At 37.8% G+C, this 17,271-nt stretch overlaps 2 protein-coding genes across 3 annotated transcripts; one reads left to right on the top strand and one right to left on the bottom strand.

Moving 5' to 3' along the window:
• Positions 1-1,629: 1,629 nt before the first annotated feature.
• On the top strand, positions 1,630-12,210 carry LOC139840350 (uncharacterized). 2 transcript variants are annotated; one of them, XM_071830617.1, is made up of 2 exons: positions 1,630-3,791; positions 12,118-12,210. In XM_071830617.1, exon 1 carries the CDS (start codon positions 2,104-2,106, stop codon positions 3,562-3,564), a length of 1,461 nt encoding a protein of 486 aa, XP_071686718.1. In that variant the 5' UTR covers positions 1,630-2,103; the 3' UTR covers positions 3,565-3,791; positions 12,118-12,210. The 2 variants fall into 2 exon arrangements, with proteins under 2 accessions (XP_071686718.1, XP_071686717.1); XM_071830616.1 differs by lacking the exon at positions 12,118-12,210 and adding an exon at positions 5,640-5,941.
• LOC139840349 (beta-fructofuranosidase, insoluble isoenzyme 3-like) lies at positions 4,181-13,020 on the bottom strand. Its single transcript, XM_071830614.1, has 6 exons — positions 12,834-13,020; positions 11,918-11,926; positions 10,944-11,806; positions 10,686-10,844; positions 4,930-5,195; positions 4,181-4,451 (listed from the first exon to the last, which is right to left on the bottom strand). The coding sequence occupies exons 1-6, from the start codon at positions 13,018-13,020 to the stop codon at positions 4,181-4,183; spliced, it is 1,755 nt and encodes a 584-aa protein (XP_071686715.1).
• Between the last annotated feature and the right edge of the window lie 4,251 nt (positions 13,021-17,271).

The raw sequence follows: 17,271 nt of genomic DNA, 5'->3' as shown, positions 1-17,271 counted from the left end.
ACTCACTTAATTCATCTCAACATCATCCATAGAGCCTAGATAAACATAATCAGATTTAGCCAACAAACATAATATGGATTGAACACACACAAATAAATAAAGCTCAAACAACTAAATTCATCAGAAGACGACATCTAGTATATTAGTAAAATTGTTGTACTTTTTATTTAAGTGTTATTTTTTTGGATGTTGTAGTTTAATCATTTTTTTTCTATTTTTAATTACTTTTTATCGAAGAATTTAGTAGTTTGTAACTTTTTATTTTTATTTTAATGAAAATTGAATAATTAGTTTTCATTAAATAATGTATTACTTTTATTTTATATAATACACTTTAAAAAAAATTGATATGTGAACCGTACAATTATTTGACACAAAAGTTTAACATTTTAAGTTAATAAAGGTCAACTGTTAACACTTGCATGCAATTTTCACATTTTAGTCAAATAGCACACTATTTATCTGTAATGTCATACGCATATTAATAATAGTTTTAAAATAATCAATTGATTCGTTTCCTCTCCTATTTATCAAAACTCATGGATAATTTACTTTTTATCTTTTTTCTCTCTTGAATTGAAAAGTGGATAAGGCTATAAATAAACTTTATTTCATTTTTGTTCCAATATACGCTATATATTTAAAAAATACCAATATAGATTAGATGCTTTCAGAAACTGTGCTAATTAAATAAATGGTGACCGGTTACCCGCTGAACCAGTAAAATATAATTATTTAACATTAGTTTGGGTTTTATATCACTACAAATAGTTCATATATTTTTTATTTTGTTCTGATGTAGGTTGTATAAAAAAATAATTTATTTCGATGTATCACTAACTTTATTTTTTACAAATATGCCACGTCAGCTAGTTTTTTTTTTATGGTTAATAGTAAGTTTTTGATACATTTTTTAAAAATATATAACTCCATTTCAATTTTTTTTTTTTTTTTGGTATACGGGTACAAAGTAAAATTACAAGAACTATTAAAAACTCTCGGCTTAGGTTACAGCGTTTAGCTTACCTTTATATCCATCTTTAGTTCTTTACTATGATCGCAAAAAGACCCGTACCCGATAGATTAACCCGAAACCCGATACTTTTGGACCGAGTTCGGGGCCAGTTATTCGGATTGTGGTCCGGGTATGGGGATGGTTTTAGTTTTTTTCGGGTTCGGGTATAGAGATGGGTTTAGATACAAACCTGCATACCCGACCCGTATACTCGATCCGAAAAGGATTTCAATTTCATTAATAAAGTTTAATATAGTAATATAAGCTACAATGTGTTATTTTACTGTTGTATGATATTTATATTTTTTATATATATAATAATTTCGATTTAGTACTCATCTTAATAGCATTATGGAAACAAAAAATTGAATAGACCAATGGTGAACGAAAATGACTAACAACAGAGATATTCGATAACTGCGAGAAAATTTCATAACCCGAGAGTTGGTAACTAAATTGGGATCCCCGTTTACTCGCGGTGAAACCCGATAACCTGACAGTTAGTAAGTAGATGGAAACTCGACGAGTATGAGTTCGGGTTTGAAACAAGGTTTCTTAATCGAGTTCGGCTTTGGGATTAAGATACCTAACCCAAACCTGATCCGATTGACATCCGTATTTACCTTCTCACTTTCTCAGTCTTTCACGACTCCTTTTCTCATCAGGCCACTTCATCGTAAAACATCCCACTGCCTCTTTTTTCATCTATCTGTTATTCATCACCTTATGTTTAATCGGACCTGCAGCGTTTCAGTTCGATTGTCTTAGGTGTCAGTAGAAAATTGGTGCCAAAACCAGCAGTAGTTTTGCTTAATTTCTGGAATTAGTTCACACTTAGCTGCCGGCAATGTTGTTTAGGATTTAAAACCCTAAAACCCTCACAACACAAGTCCGATCGCCGATCACCTCCGTCGTCCGCCGTCTAGACCGTCACCGGTCTGGTTATCCCGATTTTACCAGCGGTTTCTTTTCTACATCCCCGCTATTTAACACATGGTAAACACATTAATTTATCTTACAATTTCACAATCATTTTAAATTTTAATTAAATTAAATAATACTTAAATTTTTTAATTTTATTCACCCATATGACATCTAGTCTGATTCACAAACCCCCTCACGAATCCGACAAACCATTTGCTACATCTTTATACGAATCTTTTCAACTCCTAAAACCCCAATTAAAACCCCCATTTTCACTAGCGATTTTAACACAACCCCAATACCTAAATCTCAATTCTGCTTTATTATATGCTATTCTAACGTGCGAACCGCATCATGTTAAAATTCATTTGAAACACTTACATGGAATTGTAACTGATGGATATAGTTTATTCACTTCTCTAGTTACTAAATTAGTCAATGAACTGTATCAAAACCTAGTTGAAAATGTGAAACTTCAGTTGATATGGGTTGTTTCGGAACTAATCGATGTGAATGCGGTTGGGGTTGAGGGTTTGTTGGTGGCGTTGTTGCGGCAAACACGTGGTGGTGATTTTAGTGATGGGAATTTATGGTTGTGTTCGGAGTTAGTTGGGATTTTTTTAGTTAAATGGGAGTGTTTGGTTGAAAACGAGGCGTTTGTGGTATCTTGCGGGTTGTTTGTTTTTCTTAGGTTGTTAGGTGATCATTGTAGAGTTAGTTTGAATACGAAAGTTGAGGCCTTGAAGCGAAAAGAAATTGAGTTTTGTGTTCGTGTTTTTAAGGAGGAGTTTCGTTTGTGTTTGAAATTCGGGCGGGATTTGGTTAGGTTGTTGCAAGATTTAGCTCATGTCCCCGAGTTTCGAGATATATGGAAAGATCTTTTATTGCATCCAAATCGCTTTAAAACGTTTGGTTTTTATGATATTTTGCAATTGTACCAATTGAGGACATCTAGTCGATATTTCTTACTTCGTATTAGTCCCGAGATGGAAACTCACTTGCGGTTTTTGCTTACACATGTCAAACTAGGAAGTCAAATGCGGTACCAAATATGGTTTAGGAAGAAGTTTATTAACGAGAACGAGAGTGTATTGATTGATATTGTGCGGTTTGTTTGTTGTGCACATCACCCGTCTAACAAAGTGATCTTATCGAATGTGACTCCTAGATGGGCGGTTATTGGTTGGTTACTTAAATGTTGTAGTAAGAATCATGTTGAAGCTAATGTGAAGCTAGCCTTGTTTTACGATTGGTTATTTTTTAATAAGGAAGTTGATAACGTGATGAATATCGAGCCTGGTATTTTATTGATGATAAACTCTGTACCTAAATATGCTGATATGACTAATAATCTTTTGGAGTTTTTATTCTTGTTGATGGATCATTATGACATTGAGAAGAAAGATTTGATTTTTAAGGGTGTATCATCGGCTCTTGATGTGGTTGAAAGAAAAGGGGTTGTTCAGTCATTTGACGCTTTGACTAATTGTGGTGTGATTTATCCTTTTCTTAAGGAGAGATTTGCTAAAATGTTGCCAAACAAGAATGTGAGCAAGTTGCCGACCAAAACGGGTGATTTAGTTGCTTGCACCTTGACCCGGAGTCTGCAAAATTCAGTTAATTAAGCGGTTATGAATGATCCGGAAAGTTTAGTTAAGGAAATTGATGTGAAACGGGTCAAAAAAATGACGGAAGATGGTAAAATTCCAGGTGGGATGATTCCTAAAGTAAAATGTTGTGTGAAATCGTTGTCACAAGGGGTTAAAACTGCGAGTATTATCGTTGGGCGGTTGGAGTATTCGTTGTTTCTCGAGGTTCTTACTGATGAAGGGGCTGGAACTATGATTACCGGGTCAGATTTCATTTTATATTTGGCTTGCATCTTTATATAACTTTCTTTTTTTTGGAGTTAGGAAATTAGTTTTGTATGGGTTTAGCTATGAAGTGCTGTGACAGTTTGGAAAACTAATAAAGTTAAAATCTTTGCTATAACTTAGTTGTTATTATGTAGTTTTGTGTCTTGAAGATTCACTGGTTGCAGATAATAGTTGATTGTATGTGAAATCTCGTTTAATCATAGGTGATAATTAGTCCTTAAACAATATGGCAAATCATAATGTATTGAATTGAATACTACCCTGTATAACATACATTCACAACTTTTTTAAATGTACATGGTTACATCCGATTTTCAGACCACTTCAAGTTTAGGTTAATGAATGTCCCATTGAAATATTTACTTTAGTTCATTCTAGGCTCCTTCATAGACCACGCATCAAGTTTCTCAACGGTGACTGCCTCAGTACCGTTGTTAAATACATGCAGATGTACTTTGTCACCAACCGCCAATGTGGGATAAACCCTGGATGTTATTACCGTTTTACCCTCTGCCCCAAAGCTTTCCACAACTGAATGATCAATCAAACTCCTAAGTGAAATCTTGTTTTCAGATAAATCTACATCCACAAAACCTCCAAATGATGGCCGGTATTCTTCGTGGTTCAATGTTGACCTTTGATAAAAAAGAAAAACGGACGTTTGTTAGGATTTTATTAATCATCCCTACCCATTGTTGGTTATAAATCCAAGTGAGCACAAAACGCTACTCTAGGAGTACTGGATCGGAACTCTTTAGGGAGTACTCGGCAGAGTACTCAGGTATGTTGACCAAGTTTGACTTTGACTGAGTTTGATCGAGTTTTGACCAAGTTTTGACAGATTGTTTGAGTAAATGTGAATTTTGACAGATATTCCTACTTTTGGCCGAGATTGACCAAGTTTTGGCCGAGTTTTACCAAGATTGACCAAGTTTGACCGAGTATTTTTCGAGTAGTTCCCCGAGTTTCAAAAACCGAGTACTCTCTGCTGAGTAATTCCGAGTTGTACAACAATGGACCACATTATAAGAGAAAAGATTAGAGAGAGAGAGAGAGAGAGAGAGAGAGAGAGAGAGAGAGAGAGAGAGCGAGAGAGAGAGAGAGAGAGATTACGGAAAGGCATCGGAGCACATAAGAACTTTATGCTTAGTATTATCTTGAGTGTTGAAAACTCTAAAAAAGACAGGAGTGTATTCTTCAAAATCTTTCGAGGTCAATGTTAAAAGACCAAATGGCCCTAATCCGCCTTGTTTGGTTGTACCCATCATGTGACAGATACTTTTCGCAAGAGTTTCAGGTGGGAATAATTTATCCCATTTGGTATCATACTCTTCGGCTTTATCCAGGCCTCGAAACCTAAATACCACATCCACATCCGCCTGTACTTCAATCACAATAAAACTCATAATCAGATTCATACGGGTATAAATTATGCCTGGCAATTAAGACCCGTTCTCTCAAATTTGAGTCAAATGGGTCAAGCTTTCCGGTCAATTGGGTTTTGAAAAAAATTAGACCCGACAATGTAAACCAAAACTTAAAAAAAAAGTTCCATTGAGTTTTTCTTCAACCTATTGAGTCTTATACAAACCATAAAAGAACGGTTCAAACGGGTATCAAATCCTAAGTTCAATAAATAGAGAACAGGTCTAATGGGTTTTGTAAATGGGTCAAATGGGTCGAGTATAACAAGATTCACCCGTCAATAATTTATGAAAGCATTAATGGTTATATCAATTATTATGTATATATATATATATATATATATATATATATATATATATATATATATATATATAACGTTATTTTCTCTCGCCTCTCAGTGGTCGTGCCCTGCGTCCATTGTGGAACAATGGTGAAGAAAAAGAAAAATCCAGACACGGAAACTAGGGTTTTAAGAAGTCGTAGTATCAGTATTGTTAATCCTGGTGAGTGTGAGCGTAAGGATGGTGACTCTGAGGAATCATCTGATTCGGAACACTCGGTTAATCAGGACTGTCTATCCCGGTTGGGATCGCCTGATAAACATCCTACTATTAATGACAATAAGGAGATGAAGGATAAGATGAGCGGTGCTAAGAGTGCACCTAATGATACGGCTGCAGAAGAACTGATTGAGGTTAATGTTCAGAATGGTACGCCTATTATTGTGCCTAATGTAGTGGTCCAGGATGAAGGGGTTAGTTTGCCGAAACCTAAGGGATCATATGTACAGGTGATATCTGGATCCCGGAAGAAGCAACCGGTTAACTTCAGATACGTTAACCAGGAAGATGCAATTGAAGGTGAGTTTGATGTGGTTCTTCCGATTGCGTTTGTCCAAGAAGCAATTGACAAGCATGCCAATACACTTTACGGTTACTTCATTGGAAAAAGGATAGCCTTCCCGGTTGTCCAAAATTATGCAATCAACGCCGGGAAAAAGTTTGGTATTGAGAAAGTTATGATGAACTCTAAAGGGTTCTTCTTTTTCAAGTATTCTACTGAAAAAGGGTTAATGGATGTGTTAGAGCAAGGTCCATGGATAATTCGAACGATTCCTATTTTTCTTAACAAATGGTCGCTTAATGTGTCTTTAACCAAGGAGGAGCTTTCTAATGTCTCATTGATGTTTGATGAATCTACAACGAGTACATCTCGTGTTACTTTAGCTATGCGGGAATTTAAAGAATGTGTTGATGACCTCCTAATGGCGGATATCAATCAGTCGGGGTTTCAATACACTTGGAATCAACGTCCCAATTCATGCTTGGGAACGCTTAAGAAAATTGATAGAATCATGGGCAATGATGCCTTTATTGAAAAGTTTAATGATGCCCATGCAAATATTCAACCATATAGAATATCCGATCATTGTCCAGCGATATTGAAAATTCCTTGCGACCTTTCTATGAAACCGAAGTCGTTTAAATTTAATTATGTTACTAAACATGTTTCTTTCCTAGCTACAGTCACTGCAGGTTGGAGCACTTTTGTCCAGGGGCATGCAATGTTCTCGGTTGTCAAACGATTACGTATGTTGAAGAAGCCTTTGCGTAAGTTTATGTGGGAAAAATGCAACCTGCATAAACTAGTTATTGACTTGCGGCAAAAGCTTGATCTAGCTCAAAAATACCTTGATGAAAATCCTCACTCTGTTGCGGCTAGGATAGCAGAAAGTGACATGTTAAAGCAATATCATGAAGCTATTTTAGAGGAGGAGAGTTCCTTAAGATAAAAGGCGAAAATAGAATGGTTAAAGGTGGGGGACCAAAACTCTAGCTACTTTCACAAGGTTATCAAAAGCAAGAATAATCGGAGCCGTATTCATTCTATTCTAAATGCAAATGGTGATCTTGTTGAGGGCAATCAGATTGCCGAGACCTTTGTAAATCATTATAAGGAGTTTTTGGGTATTCTTGTGAGGAGATTGATCAACCGGGCACTCTTTTCACGAAAAGAATTTCACATCATAAAGTGTCTGATATGGTTCGTCCTATTACTTCTCAAGAGGTTAAAGATGCGCTATTTGATATTGGGGATTCCCAAGCCCCGGGTCCTGATGGGTACTCCGCTGTGTTCTTTAAAAGTGTGTGCGGTATAGTTGGGTCGGATATCACAAATGCGGTTAAGATATTTTTCTGTAGTGGTCAAATGTTATCAGAACTCAACACTACAATTATCTCATTGATCCCGAAGGTTCTTACGCCTAGTAAAGTTACAGATCATCGCCCGATTTCTTGCTGTAATGTGATATACAAGTGTGTGAGCAAGATTATAACTAACAGAATTGTTTCAAGTTTGGACGATATTGTTAGTGTTGATCAATCTGCCTTTGTGCCTGGCCGAAGGATTTCGGATAACATCCTTTTGACGCAAGAAATTATGAAGAACTATCACCTGAATCGTGGGGTGTCTAGATGTGCTTTTTTAAAGTTGATATACAGAAAGCCTATCATACGGTTGATTGGAACTTTTTGGAGGTTACACTTGTTTTGGGTTCCCGAGGAAGATGGTTAGATGGATCATGAAGTGCGTTTCTACACCCTCGTATTCGATTTGCATCAATGGGGATCTTCATGGTTATTTTAAAGGAAAGCGAGGTCTTCGTGATCCTATGTCCTGATATCTATTTACTCGCGTGATGGAGGTTCTTAATTTGATGATAAACCGAAACATTCAGAGAGATGGACAGTTCATTTTTCACCCTCGATGTGAGCAAATGCGGATCACAAACTTATGTTTTGCTGATGATCTCTTCATATATACGCATGGTGATGTTGGATCGGTTACTGTTATCCGCGATTCGCTTGAAGAGTTTAAGCGGTGCTCGGGTTTGGTCCCTAGTCTTCCAAAGAGTAATGCCTTCTTCTCGAATGTTACTTTGGTTGTCAAGAACCAGATCCTTGCTATATTACCTTTCGATGAAGTTACTCTACCAGTAAGGTATCTTGGTGTCCCACTGGTTTCCTCTCGGTTAATGTACAGTGATTGCAAAGTTTTGGTGGAGCGGGTTAGGAACAAAGTGGATGATTGGAAAAACAAATTTCTTTCCTTTGTCGGGCGTGTTCAGCTCGTTGCTTCTGTGCTCACATCGATGCAAGTGTATTGGTCGTCGGTTTTTATTCTTCCGGATGCCATTATTAAAGATATTGAAAACGTTTTAAGGGGGTTCCTTTGGTGCCAAGGAGATATGAAAAAAGGAAAGGCTAAAGTTAAATGGGATGACTTATGTCTTCCTAAAGATGAGGGCGGCCTTGGTTTGAAACGTCTTAAATATTGGAATGTGTCTCTGATGTCCACTCATATTTTTATTAATGAGGAATCTCTATGGGTAAAATGGATCCACATTTATAAACTTAAAGGTAAGAGTTTTGGGGAAGTGCCTATTACAGCGGATGCGGGATGGAGTTGGTGAAAAATCTTGAGAATTCGACCTTTAGTTCGAAACTTCATTAAACACCAGGTAGGGGATGGCCGCTCAACGCATGCATGGTCTGAACTGGAACACTTGCTGTCCTCTCGATTCTTTTATCACTAACATAGATATTCATGGCATAGGCTCAAATAAGAATGCGTTTGTTCGCGACATTATTTGTGACAACCGGTTCATTTGGCCTGCTGCTTGGCTCATTAAATACCCTTTGTTACAAGGGATTGTTCCTCCTGTTCTTAGCTATACGGATGATACCATAAAGTGGATTAATAATGGTAGCTTGCACAAGTTCACTTGCTGTCCTCTCGATTCTTTTATCACCAACATAGATATTCATGGCATAGGCTCAAATAAGAATGCGTTTGTTCGCGACATTATTTGTGACAACCGGTTCATTTGGCCTGCTGCTTGGCTCATTAAATACCCTTTGTTACAAGGGATTGTTCCTCCTGTTCTTAGCTATACGGATGATACCATAAAGTGGATTAATAATGGTAGCTTGCACAAGTTCTCGGTTGGCATCACCTGGGAGTCAATCAGGCCGAGATCGATGCAAATTAACTGGTTCCGCGTGATTTGGTTCTCTCAATCGATTCCGCGACATGCTTTCCTGATGTGGCTTCTTATGAGGGAAAAGCTAAAGTCGCAAGATAGATTAAAATCGTGGGAGGTCACGCGCGGTACTACTCTACTTTGTCCGTTGTGTAAATCAACTCAGGACTCCAGGACCACTTATTTTTTGAATACAATTTCTCCTCAAAGGTTTGGAGTAATGTTTTAAAACTGGTTGACATCCCGATTGCTAGTTCGAATTGGAAAGGTATTCGAGACTCTTTGATTCTTGTGGCGTCTAAGAACTCTTCTCGTGTGATTGTTGCAAAGCTTTGTTTTGCCGCATGGGTGTATCATATTTGGCTTGAAAGGAATTACAGGTTGTTCAAGTCTAAAGCTCAATCGGAAGATCAGGTATACCAAGCGATATATAGCAATGTCCGGTTGAAGCTCATGTCCTTATGGTTCAAAGACACTAAGGATGTTGAGGATATGAAAACGACTTGGCAGTTTATCTAGGTTGTTTTTCTTTTGGTTTTCTTTGGTTGTGTGATGTCAGGTCTTTCTTGTCATTGCGTGTGGTTGTTTGTGGCTACAAGACGCACTTGTAGCGTTTGAACTCTATTGTATCATTCTTTTATTATTTTTTAATAATATTCATCCGGTAATCCCATTTATTTACATATATACTAACCACCACCCCAATTCCCGTCGTTTAGCCCCAAACACCAAACAAAAATTCTAAAAACGACACCCCAAAAAAAAAAACAAACACCCCTCCAACTTTGAACAATTTCCAAGTTCAACCCTCAAAACAGGGGTGCAAAATGTAAACTTATTATTTAAATTAAAAAATCTTAAACACATTTCACCTACATTTTCAACGGGCGATATCTTTCCGCTCGACTCGCGTCAAATTTTTTTGAACCCACCGTTCAACTCAAAAAAATGTTACGATCACAACGGGACTAACTATACCCGAAACGGACACTTCTAAAAAAAACGCTCAATACCTCGGACTATATTCAACACATATACACACCTACAATACGTTCCGTTAACTATGAATACGCAACCAAAACTCCACGCGGCAACGCGCGGGCCCACTTTACTAGTTACCCAAAAATAATAATAATAAATATTAATAATAACTAAAACAATATAATAAATGTAAAAATATCAAACGTAAAAGTATATGACCCGTTACCCGTTTCGACCTGTTACCCAAACCTACCCAACCTGACCCGTTTGGACCCTTTTAAAATGTTTACCCGTTTGACCCATGACCCACTTCAACCCAAAACCGTTTTGACCCATTATCCAAACCGACCCAACCTCACCCGTTTGTTAGGTATAGGTACAATAACGTCGTAGTACAATAAATGCAGCACGAATTACAAACCTGTGCAGCAGTGATTCCCCTAACTTCAATCTTATCTCCTTGTTCGAGTACCTCATTGATAAGTTTCACATGCTTTCCTCTTAGGGTTTCTAATTCAGTAACAGGCCATTGTAGCAGTTGTTTTCCAGACGGGTCCAACCAAACAGTTCTTGGAATTAACTACATTATTTACAAAATTTTAAAATACAAATATCAATAGCTGTTAGAACAAATTTGACTAAGATAAAGGTATCAAATAACTGTTAGAACAAAACACACCTGGATTCCTGCCCATCCTTTTCTGACACTTTCTGTTTTAGTGCTAGATTCGTTAGCCCAACCCCAAATGATCCTCCGATGCTTTGACGGGTCAAAAAATGATTTAGAGGCATAAAAGTTCCCCCAATCGTATCTTAAACTCGCCCAACTATCGATCATTCCTTCATCAGGGATGTATCTATCATTCTTCGTATCATACTTCCCGATTGTATACGTATCGTATCTAGTACTATCAAGGCTCACCTTAAAAACATGTTTGATATCACCCTCTGTTACAGTAGTATCCAAACCCTTGTCTCCTTTAACCGATACAGGATAAAAATCGGGACATTCCCACATGCCTACGTTTTCTTTTTGGTGCAACGGGTGGTCAACCAAAGTCCACTTGATAAAATCGGGGCTTCGGTACAAATACGATACGCCTACCATATCGACTTTACTACCAAGAGTCATTTCCCATTGACCGTTGACTTTCCAGGCTGTTGTGGGGTCACGAAACGCTGACACGTTTTCTTTTGTTGGTTTGATTATGGGATTGTTTTTGGGTTTGACCCAATCTTGAAGATATGGGTCTGAGTAATTAGCTGGTATAGCGTAATTCTGGACTTGGTAACCTGGTTCGGGCTTTGGGTTTACCACTCCAGTATATAGTATGAGTGGTTTGTCTCCCGGGAGAATTGTGGCTGACCCGGACCAACACCCGTACTTGTCAAACCATTCTGATGGTACCATTGCGGGTTTTAACGGAATCCAGTTGATCATGTCCTTTGAGACTGAGTGGGCCCACACAATGTTGCCCCATACTGCTCCTTTCGGGTTGTACTGATAAAACAGATGGTAAAATCCTTTGTAATACATTGGTGCTGTCATGCAACAGAAAACCAAACACTTGTCAGTTTTATGCATCCATTATGATGTTAGTAGTATTATAAAATTAACTGATGCAACAATAAAAACAGTTATGAGAAACTTACCATTTGGGTCTACGAGAGTTTATCGTATAGGAGCCGCACACAAATCATGCAAATAAGTCGAAAGAGTAAACGTATTAGTTGATTTTACATGAAAATTATAGAATTAACTGTATAAAATCATGAATTAATTACATTTTGTCTTCATTCTCAGACTTACCATTTGAGAATTCTACTGACTTTGTTCAGTTGTTGGAATACAGGAAACATAATTGTGACACATATTGTGACCTGACATTAACAAATTTGTAAAAGAATTCGACTACTTTGGAAACTTTTCAAAAGGTTGCAATTGTTCTTTCATATTCCTTATTCTCAAGGTCTCAGACCCTTCCTCCTTAGATGATTTTCGCCTAATCGGATGTCTCTACAAGATTATATCTAAGTTTTGGCAAACAGATTGAAAAAGATGATTCATAAGCTAATCGGATTGAAAAAGGAGAAAGAATTCGAGTTTCATTCGAAGACTATAGATAGAAGAAATCCAAGGCGATTGGCAATTTCTGAAGTAGAAATCATATGAGCCCACGTGTCTTTATTTGCTCAAGTCTTTTGAGCCCACGTGTATTTGGCAGCCCAATCCCTTGGTGTTATTAATAAAAATATTTATTGCTTTCCGAAAAGGAAAAAAAAAAAACATTTAACAATAATAAAATTAACTAATACTAATAATGTCAAAACGTACATATAAAACATGCATGTAATTACATTCTGTTAACACAAATGATGTAATTACATTTTGTTAACACAAATCAAAACATTTTGCATGCTAGTTTTTGTAATTACATTTTGATCATGCAATTGATGTAACTAATTACATTTTGTTAACACAAATTAAAACATGCACATGATTGTGCATGCTAGTTTTTGTGTTTATAAGAAAAATTTCAATGACAATAAGAAGAAGAAGAAAGAATACCGTTGATCCAGTTTTGTTTAGGTTGAAAATGGTAAACAGGCTTATGAGAGTGATTGACTTTAACAGCAGTTAATGACTGGTATTCAGGATAAATATTATGGAAACCCATAACTCCACCATCAAAATGAATGAAGATTACTGGGAACCAACACACCAAAACCTTAAACACTATTCGGCAAATCTCCATTGATCTGTGAGAACAGGCCGGCCCCTTATAGCTCAAATATAAATTGAGTATTAACAAAATTATAAAGGCTGCAGTATATTTGGTATGAAAGATAAACGTGTGACTATGTTCTTGTTAAGGCTAGAACCTGCCTTCTATCAGAGTAGAACCCTAATCGATTAACAATCACAAACAAGCAAGCCGAATAATAAACACAAAATAAAAACAACACGAGAATTATAGTGGTTCGGTTTCTAGGTGAAACCTACATCCACTTTGGAACTAGAGAGTATTATTATTAATTTGGAGGTTATAATTTACAAGTACAATGAGAGACTATATATAGACTAAGAAAGAACAATAAAAGTCGGCCCAACCAATTAGGGTTGGCCAGACCCTGACTTGGTCACCAAGTAATCTCCAGGCCGGTTCTTATTGGGCTTAAATACCGAAGCCTACACCTCAACAATCTCCCACTTGGAGGCTTCGAATAACATCGATCTGCACTCTTGTACTTCTGTAATGCAAGACTCAGCGCATCTCTTCTCTCTCTAGTTCCTGCCTTCTCTTCAATGTTCCTGAAGGCCAGTTGAAGCTATGCACAGCTTCAACTTATCCAGCGAACTGGTTTGGTGAACATATCTGCCAGATTCTTTGAACCTGGAATGCTTTCCAGATTAAATGTTCCATTGCTTATCCGTTCTCTGATAAAGTGATACTTCATGCCAATGTGCTTCGTCTTAGCATGATAGACTGGATTCTTTGCTAACTTGATTGCGCTCTCATTATCACAATATAAGACAAATTTTGTCTGTTTGCTGCCCAGTTCTTTCATGAATGTCTTCAATCACACTAGTTCTTTACTGGCTTCAGTCAATGTCATGTATTCTGCTTCAGTAGTAGATAGAGCCACGCTCTTTTGAAGCTAGACATCCAACTCACTGCTGTTCCTCCTATAGTGAATACATACCCGGTGGTGCTCTTGAAGGTATTATTGCATCTACCCAAATCTGCATCAGAATAACCCCTGAGAGTAGTATCCCTGCCCTTGAAACATAACCCAACTTTAGGAGTACCCTTTAAATACCGCAGTATCCACTTCACTGCTTCCCAATGTTCTTTCCCCGGAGCTGACATAAAGTGACTAACCATCCCAACTGCATGTGCTATATCAGGTCTTGTACACACCATAGCGTACATTAGACTACCCACTGCGGATGCATAAGGAACCTTAGCCATTTCTGCTTTTTCTACTTCAGTTTTAGGAGACTGATGTTTAGAAAGCTTTAGATGACTTCCCAACGGTGTGTTTCTTGGCTTTGTAGACTCACCATTCATTCTGAATTCAAGAACCTCCCGAATATACTTTTCTTGAGATAAAGAAACTGACCCATCTTTATTCCTGCATATACTCATACCGAGAATCTGCTTAGCTGGCCCGAGATCCTTCATTTCAAATTCTCTAGATAATTGCTTCTTCAAATTGCGTATTTCAACCATATCAGAACCTGCAATTAACATATCATCGACATAAAGAAGCAATATAATATAGGAGCTCTTGAACTTCTTCAAATAACAGCAATGATCTGTAGAACTTCTCACGAATCCTGTCTTCTCCATGAAATTATCAAATTTCAAGTACCACTGTCTGGGAGCTTGTTTCAAACCATACAAGCTTCTCTTTAGATTACACACAAGACTCTCCTTTCCTTTGACACTAAACCCCTCTGGTTGAGACATGTAAATGTCTTCTTCAATGTCGCCATGCAGGAAGGCTGTTTTAACATCCAACTATTCTAAGTGTAACTTCTCGGTTGCAACCATAATTAGAACCAATCTGATAGTCGTCATCTTCACTACTGGAGAAAAGATTTCAGCATAGTCGACTCCTTTCTTTTGTTGAAATCCTTTGACAACTAATCTTGCTTTGTATCGTTTAGAACCATCCGCTTCATCTTTGACTCTGAAAATCCATTTATTCTGTAAGACTCTTTTTCCTGGTGGTAACCTGGTTAACCTCCAAGTTTGATTTTTCAATAAAGATTCCATCTCGCTTTTCATAGCCTGCTCCCACTGGAACGAATCTTTCACCTTCATTGCCTCAGAATAACTTTCTGGTTCCCCATTTTCTGTCAAAAGAAGATAGTTAACTGTTGGACTAAACCTTTCTGGCTGTCTTGTAACTCGTGTAGATCTCCTGACCCAATTGGACTGGTCAGATTGTGATGGGGGCTGTGGGGTCTGCTCATCATCAGAGTCTGAGATCCCACTATCTGAAGTCTGCTCGTGATCAGACTCCGAGCTTTCACTGTTAGGAACTCCCACTGGAACTTCAGTTTCATCCTCTGGAGTTTCTCTTTCATCTTCTCTAGTCGTCTCTGTGTCAACCTCAAATTCAACTGATTCTTTTTCTTTTGGTGTTGAGTTGAAATCCTTGTACAATTCTGCTTCATTGAAGGTGGTGGCATGTTTACTTCTGATAACATGTTTTCCCTTGTTATCCCATAACCTGTAACCCATGTCATCTCCCCCATAACCAATGAACACGTACTTCTTTGCTTTTGCATCAAGTTTGTCACCATCTTTATTAATATCATATGCACTGCACCCAAAAATTTTTAGATGCTCATAACTGATTGCTTTACCTCTCCATTCTTCTTCGGGTATTTTGAAATCAAGCGGAGTTGATGGAGAACGGTTCATCAAATAAGCGGCAGTGCTTACTGCATCAGCCCATAGAGTCTTTGGTAGCCCACAATTAAGTCTCATGCTACGTGCTCTCTCATTTAAAGTGCGATTCATTCTTTCTGCAACTCCGTTTTGTTGTGGAGTACCTGGAACCGTCTTGATCATCCGAATGCCATGAACAGCACAATAGTTAACAAATTCGGTGCTGATGTATTCTCCTCCATTATCCGACTTCAAGCATTTTACCTTCAAATCACAAGATAATTCAACAGCAGATTTCCATTTCTTAAAAGCTTCAAATACATCAGATTTATTTTTAAGAAAGTAAACCCATACCTTGCGTGTTGAATCATCGATGGAAGTAACATAATAGCGTCCTCCTCCCAATGAAGAAACAGGAGTAGGCCCGAACACATCCATGTGTACTAGCTCCAACTTTTGAGCCTTTAATGTTCTGCCTGCTTTTGCAAAGGTGACCTTCTTCTTCTTTCCTAGAACACATGACTCGCAAAAGTCCGATTCAACTCTCTTTAGACCAGGAATTTTACCATTAGACACTAGCATTTTCATTCCTTTGTCACTCATGTGACCTAAACGTTGGTGCCACTGACTGGTTAAGCTACGATCATTGGAAACTGTATTTACTTCATTAGCTGGAACTTCTACCATATAAAGAGTGCCTTTCTTCTTACCCTTGGCTATTACTAAGTTCCCCTTTATTACTTTCCACTGACCTTCACCAAATAGCACACTATATCCTTGATCATCAAGCTGTCCAACAGAGATTAGTTTCTTCTTTAGGCCAGGAATAACTCGGACATTTTCCAAGGTCCAATTAGTACCCAAAGAGGTCTTCAGCTCTAAGTCTCCAATCCCTGTAATGTCAAGACAATGATCATTAGCCAAACGAACTTTACCAAGATTACCTGTTCGTAGATTCTTCATCAAATGTGGACTTGGAGTAGCATGAAACGATGCTCCTGAATCCATAACCCACGCATCAATTGTATTCTCAATGCAGCAAACAAGGGCGTTATCATAATCATCTGTTGCAACTGCAACATTAACTTCCTTTGGCTTTGATGATGTTACTGGCTTAGTGCACTGGTTTCGGAAGTGTCGAGTCTCCTGACAATTCCAACATTTAATATCATTCCTCGTTCTCGACACACTCCTCCTTCTTGACTTTGACCTACCCCTGGTGGTGTTACTTCTGCCTTTCCTCCTACCCCTCTCTTCTGTGCTCAGCAAGTTTCCTGATGGTTCTCCTGAACTCTTTCTTCTTATATCTTCTCCAAGAATAAAATCACGAATGCTCTCAAACTTTAGCTTTGAGGACTCTGTGGATCCACTAATAGCTGTGACTGAACCTGACCAACTTTCAGGTAACGAAGATAATAATAGAAGAGCTTTGACTTCGTCATCGAACTTGATATCAACTGACAGTAACCGAGAGATAATATTGTTGAAGTTATTAAAATGATTTGTTACTGAAGCACCTTCTTTCAACCTGGTGTTTACCAACTGTCTGATCAAAAACACCTTGTTAGAAGCAGACGGTTTCTCATACATATTTGCTAAGGT

This window comes from Rutidosis leptorrhynchoides, chromosome 4 (genome assembly GCF_046630445.1).
Source record: "Rutidosis leptorrhynchoides isolate AG116_Rl617_1_P2 chromosome 4, CSIRO_AGI_Rlap_v1, whole genome shotgun sequence".
In the NCBI taxonomy this organism is placed as follows: Eukaryota; Viridiplantae; Streptophyta; class Magnoliopsida; order Asterales; family Asteraceae; genus Rutidosis; species Rutidosis leptorrhynchoides.
Note: the sequence above shows the minus strand (reverse complement) of the source record. Positions and strands in the feature narration are given on the sequence as shown.